Here is a 16,578-nt window from a genome sequence, read left to right as displayed (position 1 = left end):
AATAATGTGTTGCCAGTCTAAATGAAGATCATTCATGGCAGGCCCGCAGTGAATCCTTGTACCCAGGGCCCAGAATTTGCACATACAAAACATATTTAATTATTCGCACGGATAATCCGCAGAGCAAGAACAGTCAGCCCTACTCACTGCCAGGGTGCTCTCTCCCACGTTGGAGGCTATGAGGCCATCAATGGTTCCGTATTCAGCGTCCCGCGCCGTCAACCTCTCCATCTGGTTGTGGTGATTGCGTCTGAAGACCAGGATAGCGTCAGCGATGGCGGACAGCACGATGAGGACGATGATAGGAGTCATGAAGACAATGGCCAGGGTTTTCACGCTGTAGCTGGGCAGCTCATCTGCTGTGGGGAGAAGAGACACCTTTGTTGAGTAAAGTGTTCACACTTCATCAAGTCCGCCATCTCAAGACAGAGTTACATTAGGATTAGATCACCAACACGTCAAAATCATGTATTTTATGTTGTTGTGTCCGCTAGGCCAGAGACTACCGGTATGTTTTTGCTCCAGTCTGTCCATTCGTCTGTGTGTGTCTGATCCGTCTTGATCACATGACGAGATACTGTGTTTGTGATTTGAGGAATTTAGTTCAAAACAGACCAATCCTGCAAACTTCGGAAGCCAATCTTAGCCAAAAATGGAATACGGAAAATGAGACAGATCCATGTCGATCACATGACTGTAGAGATACGGTCTACCGATTTGCGTGATTTCTGGACAAAATCTGTAGGAGTACTATCCAAGAATGTGTTTTGCAAAAATCGGCCCCATGGTGGCACTAGAACAGGCCCATGTGAAAAATGTGGGGCAGAGGTTCTGAATTGGCATCCAGGGAGTGTGTGTCCACAGTTTGTCAGGTACTGGGCCAACAGTGCCGGAGATTAGCTGGTAACAGACGGACGCACGCACGCACGGACGGACGGATGCACGCACGCACAGACACACAGACAGGGAGCAAAACATAGTCTCCCCAAGCCTTCGGCCTGGAGGAGACAAAAAAGACCAATTTAAAAGGACAATAGTATAATAAAATCAATAAGACCTTAAGAAAAAGGAGAACACAAACATTCATACTATGTTAATAAAGACTTGTTTTAAGACAGGATTTCAAAACAGTCAAACAGAGTTTGTACAAAGGTATCATCTCCTGTGCGTTAACCTTGACCTTGGGACATCAATGGACCTAACTAGAGCCAGACCAATCATATCACCAAATGTTGACTTTTGCCATTTTCAATCTATTTTGGGCATGTCATTATGTCCAATGTTTAAAAAATACAGACTCACAATGATGCTGCTTGTAGATAGGCTAGTTTTGACATTTAATTTAGTACAGCTTTAGTGGTTAAATAAAAATAAAGTTCAAGACTATCCCATGGCCACACACACACACACACACACACACACACACACACACACACACACACACACACACACACACACACACACACACACACACACAGGTGTGTAGCAGTGTTTTGGATGTGGATGGATGCTGTGTCACACAGACCACGTCACACTAGTCAGGTGAGTCAGTGCCTGAGGTCAACCACAGCCTCCTGGCCTGGTCTGAGTCATGAAGACAGGTGATGATAATTATGGATGCTGAAGCGAACACCCCCCCCCCCCCCCCCCCCCTCCCCTCCAACCTCCTCCTCTCCTGACAGGACCACACACACACACTCACTCAGACCAGCAGCACACAGCCCTGCAGCAATATGGTCATAACAGCAGACGGTCAAAACCACGGAAGGGTGGAGGTCTATTAGAACACACAGGCCAAACACGCACAAAATTGCACTCACACAAGTTCTGAGGAGAACAGCACGCGCGCACACACACACACACACACACACACACACACACACACACACACACACACACACACACACACACACACACACACACAGGCAGCGGAGCCCAGCCTCGGGAAGTGACAACCGCACACACACTCCAAACATTCCAGGGGAAAGACTGTACAGCCTCCAGCACAGTCAACGCTCCCCCTTTTCTCCCAGCATATACTGAACTCTTTCTCCCTCATACATAGACCTGGCGAACACACTCTGGGAGCTAGCTAGTCTTGAACCAAACACATCTAGGCCAGAGGGGATGCATTTGAGTCGCACATCTGTTAGCAGATGTGGGTCAAATTGCATTTACAGATAACTTCTGTTGTTGCCACTTCACTTGGAATGTCTGATGGGTGTACTTACTTAGTCAAATAATACAACACAGTGAGTGATGGACACTGATGGAGTGATAGCATAGAGTTTTAAGTAGAATCTTTTATGATTAACAATTTATGGTAAAATACTCATTTATGGGATACTTCTGTCCCCATGGCAGAAACCGCAAACAATAATGGTGTTCCAAGAACCTTGAAACAAGATACTGTTTCCTAATACTGTTTGATGCAGGTCTGCTCCAAAAATTTACACAAGGAAGTAAGATTGCATTCACCTATTAAATATATTCTAATGCGATATCCTGGGCCTTTTGAGCCGGGCCATCTGTTTGTTTGTTTGTTTGTTAACTGGTGGGAGAGGTGAGGGTGGGAGGGTGACAAAGACTTTACATATGGTGGCCTGTCTCTTGTCTCTCCATTCCCCAAGGACTTCACCCTCTGGTCTTATGTCAGCCAGCCGTGACAGCCACAGAGGGGACAGGGTGAGTGGACCATGACTAAACAATATATTCACAGCCTCCCTCTCTGTTCCCATTTCCCCTACTGTCCTTTCCATTTTTTCTGTTTCCTCTGTGGTTCCCCTGGGATTGCAACCGTACATACCCAAAAGACAGTCTAATGCGAGCTGGCGAGGATGGACACGGCCGAGGGATTGTTGGCTTGTTGTCCTCCTTAGCGGAGAGGATGGAATGTGCATCCCTTTGGACTTAAAACACAGGCAGAACTAACCCTCATTGGCATTCCTAATTGGAATGGAGGCGAAATCTAAAAAAGGATGTACTAGGCTGATGCCCACACCAGGCATAATGGAGCAGTGTTTCACAAATGTCATGGAAAAAAGGACAGATGGTGCATGTAATGCATTCTGGGTAGTGCAGTACCTTGGACTGGCAGCTCCACCGTGCTGTTCAAGTTACACAGGTGACACTGGAAAAGGTCTGTGTGAAATGACATCCAAGAAAACTATCGAACAAATCACCTTTCCCAGTGCCTGCTTGCACAGTGACGTTCATGTTACATAGGTGGCCCTGGCAACACTTCACAACATGGGCCGATGAGCGTGGAGTGGCACATGTGCCTCTGCCTTCCTCGTCATCCCTGAGGCAGCCCTTCTGGTGGACGGCAGCCCCGTCCGTCATGGTCACAGAGGAGAAACACTGCTGACCGAGGCAGCGGTCGCCCTGCTCACACGCCAGCCCCTCGCACACGCACTCCTGGTCTCTGAGGACCGGTCTGCCGGATGACACTTCCACATCTGATGAAAAGAATCAGACAGATATGATGAAATCCATTAGAGCAACATCATTATCATCCCAACAAATTGAATGGCATTTACTGAGATGGAAAAAACACAGAAGATTAAAGTATTATTGAAGTGAGGCTCAGCCTAAAGGCTCATACGACAATATGAAGAGGTCCATTCCCCGATTGGGATTTGCAATAGTGGCAATAACATGATTGAAAGCTCAGTCAACAACGCTAGTTTTCAAAGGATTTAAAAGGACATGGGAAAGTAACTCTTCCCCCAGCTTATTCCCCCAGGATGTTCTTTTCCTCTACATCAGGGCTTGACATTAAGGCTTGTCCTGTTCTCTCTGAGTCTGAAATGTCGAATTTTTATCCGGACAAGTGACTTTTGTGCCTGGACAAGTGAATGGGAAATGTACACTTGTCCATAGGACAAGTGCCTCAAAAAGTTAATGTCAAGCCCTGCCCTACATGGATACATCATTTTGAAAAACATGTTTTCGTAATGCTAGCATGTGGTATTGACTGTCCGATGAACAGCTCACCTCTTCCTAGTGGCTGCACAGTGATGTTTATGTTACACAGGTCGCCATGGCAGCACTCAACCACCAGCTCAGGGGCTGGGGGGCCTCCGCAGCTCACCGAGTCCTCTCCTCCGTTACCCACAATGCAGCCTTTCTGCTGAACCTGTGTGCCGTTCAGGATGGCGAGGGCAGAGAAGCACTGCTGGCCGGAGCACCGTTCCACGCCGCCGCAAGTCGCCCCGTCACATATGCAGTCGTAGCTCCCTGCACCTCCCTTATCTAAAAGGAGACAAACAACATAAACACACAATTGTATATTTAAAACACTTTGATCTCACACATGGCTGATCATATCTGGAACGAATATTATACAGTATAAGTAAAGTAAAAGTTATCTAAATGTTTAGTGTAGGGAAAAAACAAGACCACATGCAGAATATTGTATGCACATAGCTGTGTTAAAGTGCATCCTGTCAGCTCCAGAGAGAGAGCGAGAGAATGCAACACTGACAAGAAACTAATCTATGATGATGCAAAAAATGCTTTAGACATGTACTTGATGCCCCCCTTCCTTGATGGCAGGTACCCAATGTAATTTCATATATATAGTAGCAGACAGTAGCTGAGCTGATGCCTCTGCAGTCTGCAGTACAAGTGTATCTGTAGTGTAGTGTAAGGACCAAAGCTAGAATCTGCCAAAAAGTCAAAATATCCAAATCCCTCTCGTCCGAGAGACACGAAAGGTCACCATTGTGGCCAGGCTGGAATAAATAAGAGCTGTGAAGAGCAGCTTACCATCTGCGCTGGTGTAAGGCAGGAAGACCAGGGTGATGAAGACCAGAAGAAACATGTCCCTGTCTCTTTATTGCAGACCTGGAAGAGAGGTGGAACATCATTGACATTATTACTACTGTGATGAAAACAACTGTTGCACACTAAAGAATCTGCATTTTGTACACAGTACGCGAGGGGAAGAGAATGTTCTCTCTACCGTACATGAGCTAGCAATGACGGGGGTTACGGTTACACCCTGCCTTTCCGACACCCTGCCACTCCGACCATTGACTTCTATGGGTCGAAATGGCGGGGTGCTCCCTCTTTTCTATGCACATCGCCTTTACGACCCTATAACGTCTCGGTTCAGAAATACCGCCATTTCGAATAAACCTGTCGGAAAGGCAGGGTGTCCCCGTTTTGCTATAGACATCACCACTCCGACCCTAGGAAAGCCCTTCTACGCACGGCCGCTGCTTCTAAGCGAACGATTCAACTGTGCGTTTAGCGGCAGTTCATAGGGGTGGAAGAAAAAAAAAAAAGGAATGAGTTTATGTGCGCATCTCCCGCAGGCATTGACACTAAGGCTTGCCCACCTGCCCCCGGCAGGTAAATAAAACGTCAGGGCAGGTGAAGTTGGCTTTCAGGTTGCCCGACAGGGCAAGTGCTCATTTGAGAGGGGACACAAATGTCTATAAACACAACACGAGATATCTGTCTAAACACCTGAAAGTGGCCAGTGCGCTGTGTCTTCTGGTCTGTGGAATGTAAAATAAGAGCACTATTTACCTATGATGTGCTGTTTTTACTGTTGCTACATTTAAAAATATAAAATAACAAGTGTGAAACCATAGACATATTCAATCATAGCTAAAGTATTTGGTATTTGGATTAGGAGGTATTGAGGTATGACATTTTATCACACAGCCCCAGAAAGTGAAGAAATAAGTGTTGAATTGAGCGGTAATTAAAATCGTACCTATCATTTTATAATGGACGATATACTTTTCGGGCAAGTGGGCATTACCTTCGGGCAAGTAGAACATGACCTGCACTTGCCCGATGGGCAAGTGCCTCTGAGACCTTAGTGTCAACCCCTGTCCCCCATCTCTCTCTCTTTCTTTCTCTCTCTCTCTCTCTCTCTTTCTCTCTCTCTCTCTCTTTCTCTTTCTCTTTCTCTCTCTCTCTCTCTCTCTCTCTCTCTCAACGCAATCTTGTAACGGGCTAGTATTATTTCTGTACTTCAAGCTTGATGGTTTGATGGAGGGACAATTAAAACATTTATATACACTGAACCGAGGCGGCGCCGAGTCATGGACGGATTAACCCCTGCGAGGGCCCCTGGCCAATCATTTTTTAGGGCCCCCGACCCTCCATCATAACCCCCCTCCCTCCCAATGCACACTACCCAGCTCGTATTTTAAGCCATGATTATCATCTGTGGGCCAAGAAAGCACCTGTAGACTACAGAGGAGGGGCCCACACATTAGATTTGTAATTAATGTATACATTAAATTTTTGTAAATTGTCAATGACCACGCGGCCCAGTTCTCCCAAGTGCCCCTGAGAGCCAAGGGCCCCTGGCAACGGCCCCACCGGCCCAATGGTTAATACAGCCCTGGCGCCGACACCCAGGCAGCCCGGGGGTCCCCGGGCCCCGCGGACCACCGCCTGTCCCCCCGCCGTTCAGTGGGCACCTGGGCCAGCCTGCCTCCAGGACCACGGACAGCAACGACGTCATTCCCCATTAATGATTGAATAATATCCTACAGAACAGATGAAATCACGTAGCTGTAATGTAGGCTATATTGCTGGCTTAATTTTTAATCATATAGGAGCAATAAATATAGTCTATACGCCTACTTGATTCAACAATAAATAGGCTCAAGAAAGTTGCCAAATTACAATGGGTCACTGTGACATGCTTATTTAATCAAATCTAATCAATAGTATGCCTTTGGGTAGCTCACCAGATCTGCAAACTCGCAAGCATGCATGTTGTGTAGTCTGTAGACACACCTCATTGTGAGCTTGTAGATCGGCAATTTTTCGCAGTTTGGCTGGGGTCTGGACTCTGTCTTGTTATCAAATGATATCGTCGGCCCAAGACTGATGGACATGAATATAGGCCTACAGTATAGCTACTGACAAGGCGCACAGTTGTGCACGACGCTGTCTGTCTGTCGCGCTGTTGCATTAGGCCTACGGTATATATCATTATCATCATCACATAAACAATCCATATTTGCGCGCCTGACGGCCCATAGGCCTATATAAGATAGCCTAATAGGCTCCAATCGCTCCATGTACAAGTGCATTAAACGAACAAAAAGGCTTAAATACTTCTAAAATGGACAATTTCTTATATCCCTTTACCCCAGTCCCCTTAATTTATCTGATGAAGGATATAGGATATTTTGCTGGTGGTTTCGTTATTCGTAGGCTATTTATGATCGCAAGCCAAGAAGACAATTAAGGTGGCGTTTCCAATATGTAGTAATTAATATGTAGGCCTGTTGCTGCAACCAAATCGCCCCTCGGGGACAAACGAATATACATGTAGGTGGCAGCCTATTTGAACTTGAACTTTATGCATATTATAAATATGCACACATGGCTGGGAGTGGATCGATCGCTCTCTCACTCTCTCTCTTTCTGTCAGGGTTTCCTGCAGCACTTTATAGGCCAGGGGGGCCTAAAATCTGTCCCCCCTGGCCAAGAGACAAGAGTCAACCTCTCCTTTTATGTTGAGGGCAAAAATAAGAATTAGTCTAAAATAAGGGAATTAATTTAGTTGTGTTTTCTGTCATCATGGGCACATGTATGTGTTTTTTTATAGGGCAAAATTAAGAATTAATAATGCAAATTAAGTGAATTAATTACTTGAATTAATTAATTAATTATCAAAAAATGTCGGCGCACGCGGTTTGCGCGTGCGCCATGAGCTCCCCCCCTGGTCAAGACTTTTTCCTGCAGGAAACCCTAATAATTTCAGCTAACAGCCACGGTGCTGTCAAAATGTCTGTATATTTATGAACATAGTATAATACATGCTAAGATATTCAACCATTTGCATTTTGGCCACACAATGTCAATATAACATAATAGCTAAATGTCCACTTCCAATTGCACTTGTTTGAGGTACAGCCATGAAACCTGTATACACTTATGCGTCTCCTCATGCCGAACAACTTTTACCCTCTAACTTTTGACCTCTGACCTTTAGGTCTCCCACAATTCGGAATTATATGAAAAACAGTAAAAATCTATCTCCTCCTGGGATTTTCGCGTCAAGTGCACAAAACATTTTTCACATGAACTTTGGACCAATACGGTCAGATTGATCAACCAGATTTTTTTTAAAGTGAAATATAATTTTTTAATAATTCAATCAATATTGCGGTTTTATGCAAATTATTCTTCGGCCTCTAAATCATACATGCAAAGTTACACGTTCATGGCATTTGGCAAAGATGTGGAGGGTTAGTCAAAGTATCACTGAAACCAATTTTATTCCAATCGGCCAAAGGGGGGCGCTATACGAAGCGTTTGAAAATTCAAACTTCAAACGGGCATAAGTCATGACTCGTTTCGTTTGAAGACATGCAACTTGTTACACGCGTGCTTTGACTCAAGCGGAAGACATCTGTGTCGTTTTTAAGTAAGCTCCGCCCTTCGATTTTCCGCCATTTTGAGCAGTTTGTAAAACGCGTAAACCCGCTTTTATTCTGGAATTTTCGTTCCACGTGCACAAAACTTTTTTTACGTGAACTTTGGACCGATATCTAAAGATCTGTCAGATCGGATTTCTTTAACATTGAAACATGCTTTTTTAAATAATTCAAACAATATTGCATTTTTATACAAATTATTCTTCTGCCTCTAAAACATACATGCAAAGTCACATTTTCATGACAAAATAGTGTAGAGGGTTAGTTCAAATATCACTGAAACCAATCTTACCCCAAATGGCCAAAGGGGGGCACTATATAATTTTGAGCAGTTTGTAAAACGCTTAAACCCGTTTTTATTCTAGGATTTTTTTTGCAATTTGCATGAAACATTCTACACGCAATCTAAGGACCTTTATCTAACATGCCTATGAAGTGCACACAAAAAAATTATAAAATAATAATAATAAATATAGCTGCAAGCAGCGATAAAGTGGCCAAAGCCAAAAACACCTCAAATCATGAACACAGCCTGGGATGTGCGTGAAATCTTGCAAGCACATTCCCAATAGGTCAAGGAACAGATACCAACCTTCTCACATTGGCCTGTTATAGCGCCACCAGCGGCTCAACTTTTGCACAACACATTTTTGGAACAAAAAGAGAGCACTGCCTGCGATCTTGACATTTTGTGCTTTTATAGCCATTGTTTTCTGGCTTGAAGCGAGCCCACAATTGTTTCGAAGGAACAATATTTTTCTAGTTTATTAGTGTGGTTTATTACCGATATCTAAAGATCTGTCGGATCGGATTTCTTTAAAATTTAAACATGCTTTTTAAAATAAATTCAATGTATATTGCAGTTTTATGCAAATTATTCTTCTGCCTCTAAATCATACATGCAAAGTAACATGTTCATGGCATTTGGCAAAGATGTAGAGTGTTAGTCCAAATATCACTAAAACCAATCTTACCCCAATTGGCCAAAGGGGGGCGCTATATCATTTTGAGCAGTTTGTGAAACGCTTAAACCCGTTAGGATTTTTTTTTGCAATTTGCATGAAACATTCTACACACAATCTAAGGACCTTTATCTAATATGCCTATGAAGTGCACACACACAAAAAAATAATAATAATGAATATAGCTGCAAGCAGCGATAAAGTGTCCAAAGCCAAAAACACCTCAAATCATGAACACAGCCTGGGATGTGCGTGAAATCTTGCAAGCACATTCCCAATAGGTCAAGGAACAGATACCAACCTTCTCACATTGGCCTGTTATAGCGCCACCAGCGGGTCAACTTTTGCACAACACATTTTTGGAACAAAATGGACCAATCTTTGACGTCAGTAACGTCAAAGAGAGCACTGCCTGCGATCTTGACATTTTGTGCTTTTATAGCCATTGTTTTCTGGCTTGAAGCGAGCCCACAATTGTTTCGAAGGAACAATATTTTTCTAGTTATTTATTTGTTGTGGGCTCGCCTATAAGGCGAGCACACTTTAGATATTGTCATTATTGTGGGCTCGCCTATAAGGCGAGCACACTTTAGATATTGTCATTATTTATCTATCAGTCAGTCAGTCAGTCAGACAGTAGACGGGAACTTCGGTTCCTTTCTACTCCTACATACTTAGTGAGAAAATGAAAATAAAAACATCAATGTGTTCAGTTTACAGTGGCGAAGTGCGCTATTATTTTTTATAGCAATCGGCCAAATGGTGGCGCTGCACGAAGCCTTCGAAAGTGCGAACTTTGAACAGGTATAGCTCATGCTGTGTTTGAGGTACAGGCATGAAACCTGTATACACGTATGCGTCTCCTCATGCCGAACAACTTTTAGCCTCTGACTTTTGACCTCTGACCTTTAGATCTCCCACAATTCGGAATTATATGAAAAACAGTAAAAATCTATCTCCTCCTGGGTTTTTTTCGATACGCGCACAAAACTTTTTTCACATGAACTTTGGACCAATACGGTCAAACTAATCTCGGCGGATTTCTTTTAAAGTGAAATATAATTTTTTAATAATTCAATAAATATTGCAGTTTTATGCAAATTATTCTTCGGCCTCTAAATCATACATGCAAAGTTACACGTTCATGGCATTTGGCAAAGATGTAGAGGGTTAGTCAAGGTATCACTGAAACCAATTTTATTCCAATCGGCCAAAGGGGGGCGCTATACGAAGCGTCTGAAAATTCAAACTTCAAACGGGCATAAGTCATGACTCGTTTCGTTTGAAGACATGCAACTTGTTACACGCGTGCTTTGACTCAAGCGGAAGACATCTGTGTCGTTGTTAAGTAAGCTCCGCCCTTCGATTTTCCGCCACTTTGAGCAGTTTGTAAAACGCGTAAACCGCTTTTATTCTGGAATTTTCGCGTCACGTGCACAAAACTTTTTTTACGTGAACTTTGGACCGATATCTAAAGATCTGTCAGATCGGATTTCTTTAACATTGAAACATGCTTTTTTAAATAATTCAAACAATATTGCATTTTTATGCAAATTATTCGTCTGCCTCTAAAACATACAAGCAAAGTCACATTTTCATGACAAAATAGTGTAGAGGGTTAGTTCAAATATCACTGAAACCAATCTTACCCCAAATGGCCAAAGGGGGGCGCTATATAATTTTGAGCAGTTTGTAAAACGCTTAAACCCGTTTTTATTCTAGGATTTTTTTTGCAATTTGCATGAAACATTCTACACACAATCTAAGGACCTTTATCTAACATGCCTATGAAGTGCACACAAAAAAATTATAAAATAATAATAATAAATATAGCTGCAAGCAGCGATAAAGTGTCCAAAGCCAAAAACACCTCAAATCATGAACACAGCCTGGGATGTGCGTGAAATCTTGCAAGCACATTCCCAATAGGTCAAGGAACAGATACCAACCTTCTCACATTGGCCTGTTATAGCGCCACCAGCGGGTCAACTTTTGCACAACACATTTTTGGAACAAAATGGACCAATCTTTGACGTCAGTAACGTCAAAGAGAGCACTGCCTGCGATCTTGACATTTTGTACTTTTATAGCCATTGTTTTCTGGCTTGAAGCGAGCCCACAATTGTTTCGAAGGAACAATATTTTTCTAGTTGTGGGCTCGCCTATAAGGCGAGCACACTTTAGATATTGTCATTATTTATCTATCAGTCAGTCAGTCAGTCAGTCAGACAGTAGACGGGAACTTCGGTTCCTTTCTACTCCTACATACTTAGTGAGAAAATGAAAATAAAAACATCAATGTGTTCAGTTTACAGTGGCGAAGTGCGCTATTATTTTCTATCGCAATCGGCCAAATGGTGGCGCTGTAGGAAGCCTTCGAAAGTGCGAACTTTGAACAGGTATAGCTCATGCTGTGTTTGAGGTACAGGCATGAAACCTGTATACACGTATGCGTCTCCTCATGCCGAACAACTTTTAGCCTCTGACTTTTGACCTCTGACCTTTAGGTCTCCCACAATTCGGAATTATATGAAAAACAGTAAAAATCGATCTCCTCCTGGGTTTTTTTTCGTTACGCGCACGAAACTTTTTTCACATGAACTTTGGACCAATACGGTCAGATTGATCAACCAGATTTTTTTTAAAGTGAAATATAATTTTTTAATAATTTAATCAATATTGCGGTTTTATGCAAATTATTCTTCGGCCTCTAAATCATACATGCAAAGTTACACGTTCATGGCATTTGGCAAAGATGTGGAGGGTTAGTCAAAGTATCACTGAAACCAATTTTATTCCAATCGGCCAAAGGGGGGCGCTATACGAAGCGTCTGAAAATTCAAACTTCAAACGGGCATAAGTCATGACTCGTTTCGTTTGAAGACATGCAACTTGTTACACGCGTGCTTTGACTCAAGCGGAAGACATATGTGTCGTTGTTAAGTAAGCTCCGCCCTTCAATTTTCCGCCATTTTGAGCAGTTTGTAAAACGCGTAAACCCGCTTTTATTCTGGAATTTTCGCGTCACGTGCACAAAACTTTTTTTACGTGAACTTTGGACCGATATCTAAAGATCTGTCAGATCGGATTTCTTTAACATTGAAACATGCTTTTTTAAATAATTCAAACAATATTGCATTTTTATGCAAATTATTCTTCTGCCTCTAAAACATACATGCAAAGTCACATTTTCATGACAAAATAGTGTAGAGGGTTAGTTCAAATATCACTGAAACCAATCTTACCCCAAATGGCCAAAGGGGGGCGCTATATAATTTTGAGCAGTTTGTAAAACGCTTAAACCCGTTTTTATTCTAGGATTTTTTTTGCAATTTGCATGAAACATTCTACACGCAATCTAAGGACCTTTATCTAACATGCCTATGAAGTGCACACAAAACAATTATAAAATAATAATAATAAATATAGCTGCAAGCAGCGATAAAGTGGCCAAAGCCAAAAACACCTCAAATCATGAACACAGCCTGGGATGTGCGTGAAATCTTGCAAGCACATTCCCAATAGGTCAAGGAACAGATACCAACCTTCTCACATTGGCCTGTTGTAGCGCCACCAGCGGGTCAACTTTTGCACAACACATTTTTGGAACAAAATGGACCAATCTTTGACGTCAGTAACGTCAAAGAGAGCACTGCCTGCGATCTTGACATTTTGTGCTTTTATAGCCATTGTTTTCCGGCTTGAAGCGAGCCCACAATTGTTTCGAAGGAACAATATTTTTCTAGTTGTGGGCTCGCCTATAAGGCGAGCACACTTTAGATATTGTCATTATTTCTATACTAGGCAGGCAGTCAGTGCAAGTATCAAAAAACTTCGGTTCCTTTCTACTCCTACATACTTAGTGAGAAAATGAAAATAAAAACATCAATGTGTTCAGTTTACAGTGGCGAAGTGTGCTATTATTTTCTATAGCAATCGGCCAAATGGTGGCGCTGTAGGAAGCCTTCGAAAGTGCGAACTTTGAACAGGTATAGCTCATGCTGTGTTTTAGGTACAGCCATGAAACCTGTATACACGTATGCGTCTCCTCATGCGTCTCCTCATGCCGAACAACTTTTACGCTCTGACTTTTGACCTCTGAGCTTTAGATCTCCCACAATTTGGAATTATATGAAAAACAGTAAAAATCTATCTCCTCCTGGGATTTTTGCGTTACGCGCATGAAACTTTTTTCACATGAACTTTGGACCAATACGGTCAAACTAGTCTCGGCGGATTTCTTTTAAAGTGAAATATAATTTTTTAATAATTCAATCAATATTGCGGTTTTATGCAAATTATTCTTCGGCCTCTAAATCATACATGCAAAGTTACACGTTCATGGCATTTGGCAAAGATGTGGAGGGTTAGTCAAAGTATCACTGAAACCAATTTTATTCCAATCGGCCAAAGGGGGGCGCTATACGAAGCGTTTGAAAATTCAAACTTCAAACGGGCATAAGTCATGACTCGTTTCGTTTGAAGACATGCAACTTGTTACACGCGTGCTTTGACTCAAGCGGAAGACATCTGTGTCGTTGTTAAGTAAGCTCCGCCCTTCGATTTTCCGCCATTTTGAGCACTTTGTAAAACGCGTAAACCCGCTTTTATTCTGCTTTTTTAAATAAATTCAATGAATATTGCAGTTTTATGCAAATTATTCTTCTGCCTCTAAATCATACATGCAAAGTAACATGTTCATGGCATTTGGCAAAGATGTAGTGTTAGTCCAAATATCACTAAAACCAATCTTACCCCAATTGGCCAAAGGAGCGCTATATCATTTTGAGCAGTTTGTCAAACGCTTAAACCCGTTAGGATTTTTTTTTTGCAATTTGCATGAAACATTCTACACACAATCTAAGGACCTTTATCTAATATGCCTATGAAGTGCACACACACACCAAAAAAATGAATATAGCTGCAAGCAGCGATAAAGTGGCCAAAGCCAAAAACACCTCAAATCATGAACACAGCCTGCAATGTGCGTGAAATCTTGCAAGCACATTCCCAATAGGTCAAGGAACAGATACCACCCTTCTTACATTGTTATAGCGCCACCAGCGGGTCAACTTTTGCACAACACATTTTTGGAACAAAATGGACCAATCTTTGACGTCAGTAACGTCAAAGAGAGCACTGCCAGCGATCTTGACATTTTGTACTTTTATGGCCATTGTTTTCTGGCTTGAAGCGAGCCCACAATTGTTTCGAAGGAACAATATTTTTCTAGTTTATCTATCAACCAGAGCATATCAAGTTCTCCTCAATACTTTGTCCGCTTTCAACTCCTACTTACTTAGTGAGAAAATGAAAATAAAAACATCAATGTGTTCAGCTTACTGTGGCGACGTGTGCTATTACTTTTTACAGCAATCGGCCAAATGGTGGCGCTGTAGGAAGCCTTCGAAAGTGCGAACTTTGAACAGGTATAGCTCATGCTGTGTTTGAGGTACAGCCATGAAACCCGTATACACGTATGCGTCTCCTCATGCCGAACAACTTTTACCCTCTAACTTTTGACCTCTGACCTTTAGGTCTCCCACAATTCGGAATTATATGAAAAACAGTAAAAATCTATCTCCTCCTGGGATTTTCGCGTCAAGTGCACAAAACCTTTTTCACATGAACTTTGGACCAATACGGTCAGATTGATCAACCAGATTTTTTTTAAAGTGAAATATAATTTTTTAATAATTCAATCAATATTGCGGTTTTATGCAAATTATTCTTCGGCCTCTAAATCATACATGCAAAGTTACACGTTCATGGCATTTGGCAAAGATGTGGAGGGTTAGTCAAAGTATCACTGAAACCAATTTTATTCCAATCGGCCAAAGGGGGGCGCTATACGAAGCGTTTGAAAATTCAAACTTCAAACGGGCATAAGTCATGACTCGTTTTGTTTGAAGACATGCAACTTATTACACGCGTGCTTTGACTCGAGCGGAAGACATCTGTGTCGTTGTTAAGTAAGCTCCGCCCTTCGATTTTCCGCCATATTGAGCAGTTTGTAAAACGCGTAAACCCGCTTTTATTCTGGAATTTTCGCTCCACGTGCACAAAACTTTTTTTACGTGAACTTTGGACCGATATCTAAAGATCTGTCGGATCGGATTTCTTTAAAATTGAAACATGCTTTTTTAAATAAATTCAATGAATATTGCAGTTTTATGCAAAATATTCTTCTGCCTCTAAAACATACATGCAAAGTCACATTTTCATGACAAAATAGTGTAGAGGGTTAGTTCAAATATCACTGAAACCAATCTTACCCCAAATGGCCAAAAGGGGGCGCTATATAATTTTGAGCAGTTTGTAAAACGCTTAAACCCGTTTTTATTCTAAGATTTTTTTTTGCAATTTGCATGAAACATTCTACACGCAATCTAAGGACCTTTATCTAACATGCCTATGAAGTGCACACAAAAAAATTATAAAATAATAATAATAAATATAGCTGCAAGCAGCGATAAAGTGTCCAAAGCCAAAAACACCTCAAATCATGAACACAGCCTGGGAAGTGCGTGAAATCACATTCCCAATAGGTCAAGGAACAGATACCAACCTTCTCACATTGGCCTGTTATAGCGCCACCAGCGGGTCAACTTTTGCATAACACATTTTTGGAACAAAATGGACCAATCTTTGACGTCAGTAACGTCAAAGAGAGCACTGCCTGCGATCTTGACATTTTGTGCTTTTATAGCCATTGTTTTCTGGCTTGAAGCGAGCCCACAATTGTTTCGAAGGAACAATATTTTTCTAGTGACAATATCTAACCGTCATATCAAGTTCTCCTCAAAACTTCGGTTCCTTTCTACTCCTACATACTTAGACAGAAAATGAAAATAAAAACATCAATGTGTTCAGCTTACAGTGGCGAAGTGTGCTATTATTTTTTACAGCAATCGGCCAAATGGTGGCGCTGTAGGAAGCCTTCGAAAGTAAGAACTTTGAACAGATAGAGCTCATGCTCTGTTATACGTACAGTCATGAAACCTGTATACACGTATGCGTCTCCTCATGCCGAACAACTTTTACGCTCTGACTTTTGACCTCTGACCTTTAGATCCCCCAGAATTTTGAATTATATAAAAAACAGTAAAAATCTATCTCCTCCTGGGATTTTTGCGTTACGCGCACAAAACTTTTTTCACATGAACTTTGGACCAATACGGTCAGATTGATCAACC

The 16,578-nt window shown here is 42.1% G+C and overlaps 1 protein-coding gene across 1 annotated transcript in view; it reads right to left on the bottom strand.

The window, feature by feature from the left end:
- The window catches only part of LOC308294473 (uncharacterized protein), a gene marked incomplete at its 3' end in the record, with an annotated part of 255,977 nt that overhangs the window by 31,207 nt on the left and 208,192 nt on the right, over positions 1-16,578 (bottom strand). The window contains exons 2-5 of the mRNA XM_080737207.1: positions 4,771-4,848; positions 3,997-4,254; positions 3,183-3,458; positions 148-359 (exon numbers count right to left, since the gene is read on the bottom strand). Of these exons, the coding sequence (XP_080593333.1) occupies positions 148-359; positions 3,183-3,458; positions 3,997-4,254; positions 4,771-4,825 (801 nt within the window). The 5' untranslated portion in view covers positions 4,826-4,848. The remainder of the gene's footprint in view (positions 1-147; positions 360-3,182; positions 3,459-3,996; positions 4,255-4,770; positions 4,849-16,578) is intronic.

This window comes from Nannobrachium achirus (genome assembly GCF_963921795.1).
Source record: "Nannobrachium achirus genome assembly, chromosome: 11".
Taxonomy (NCBI): domain Eukaryota; kingdom Metazoa; phylum Chordata; class Actinopteri; order Myctophiformes; family Myctophidae; genus Nannobrachium; species Nannobrachium achirus.
The sequence above is the reverse complement of the archived record's forward strand: the minus strand, read 5'-3'. Positions and strand labels throughout refer to the sequence as shown.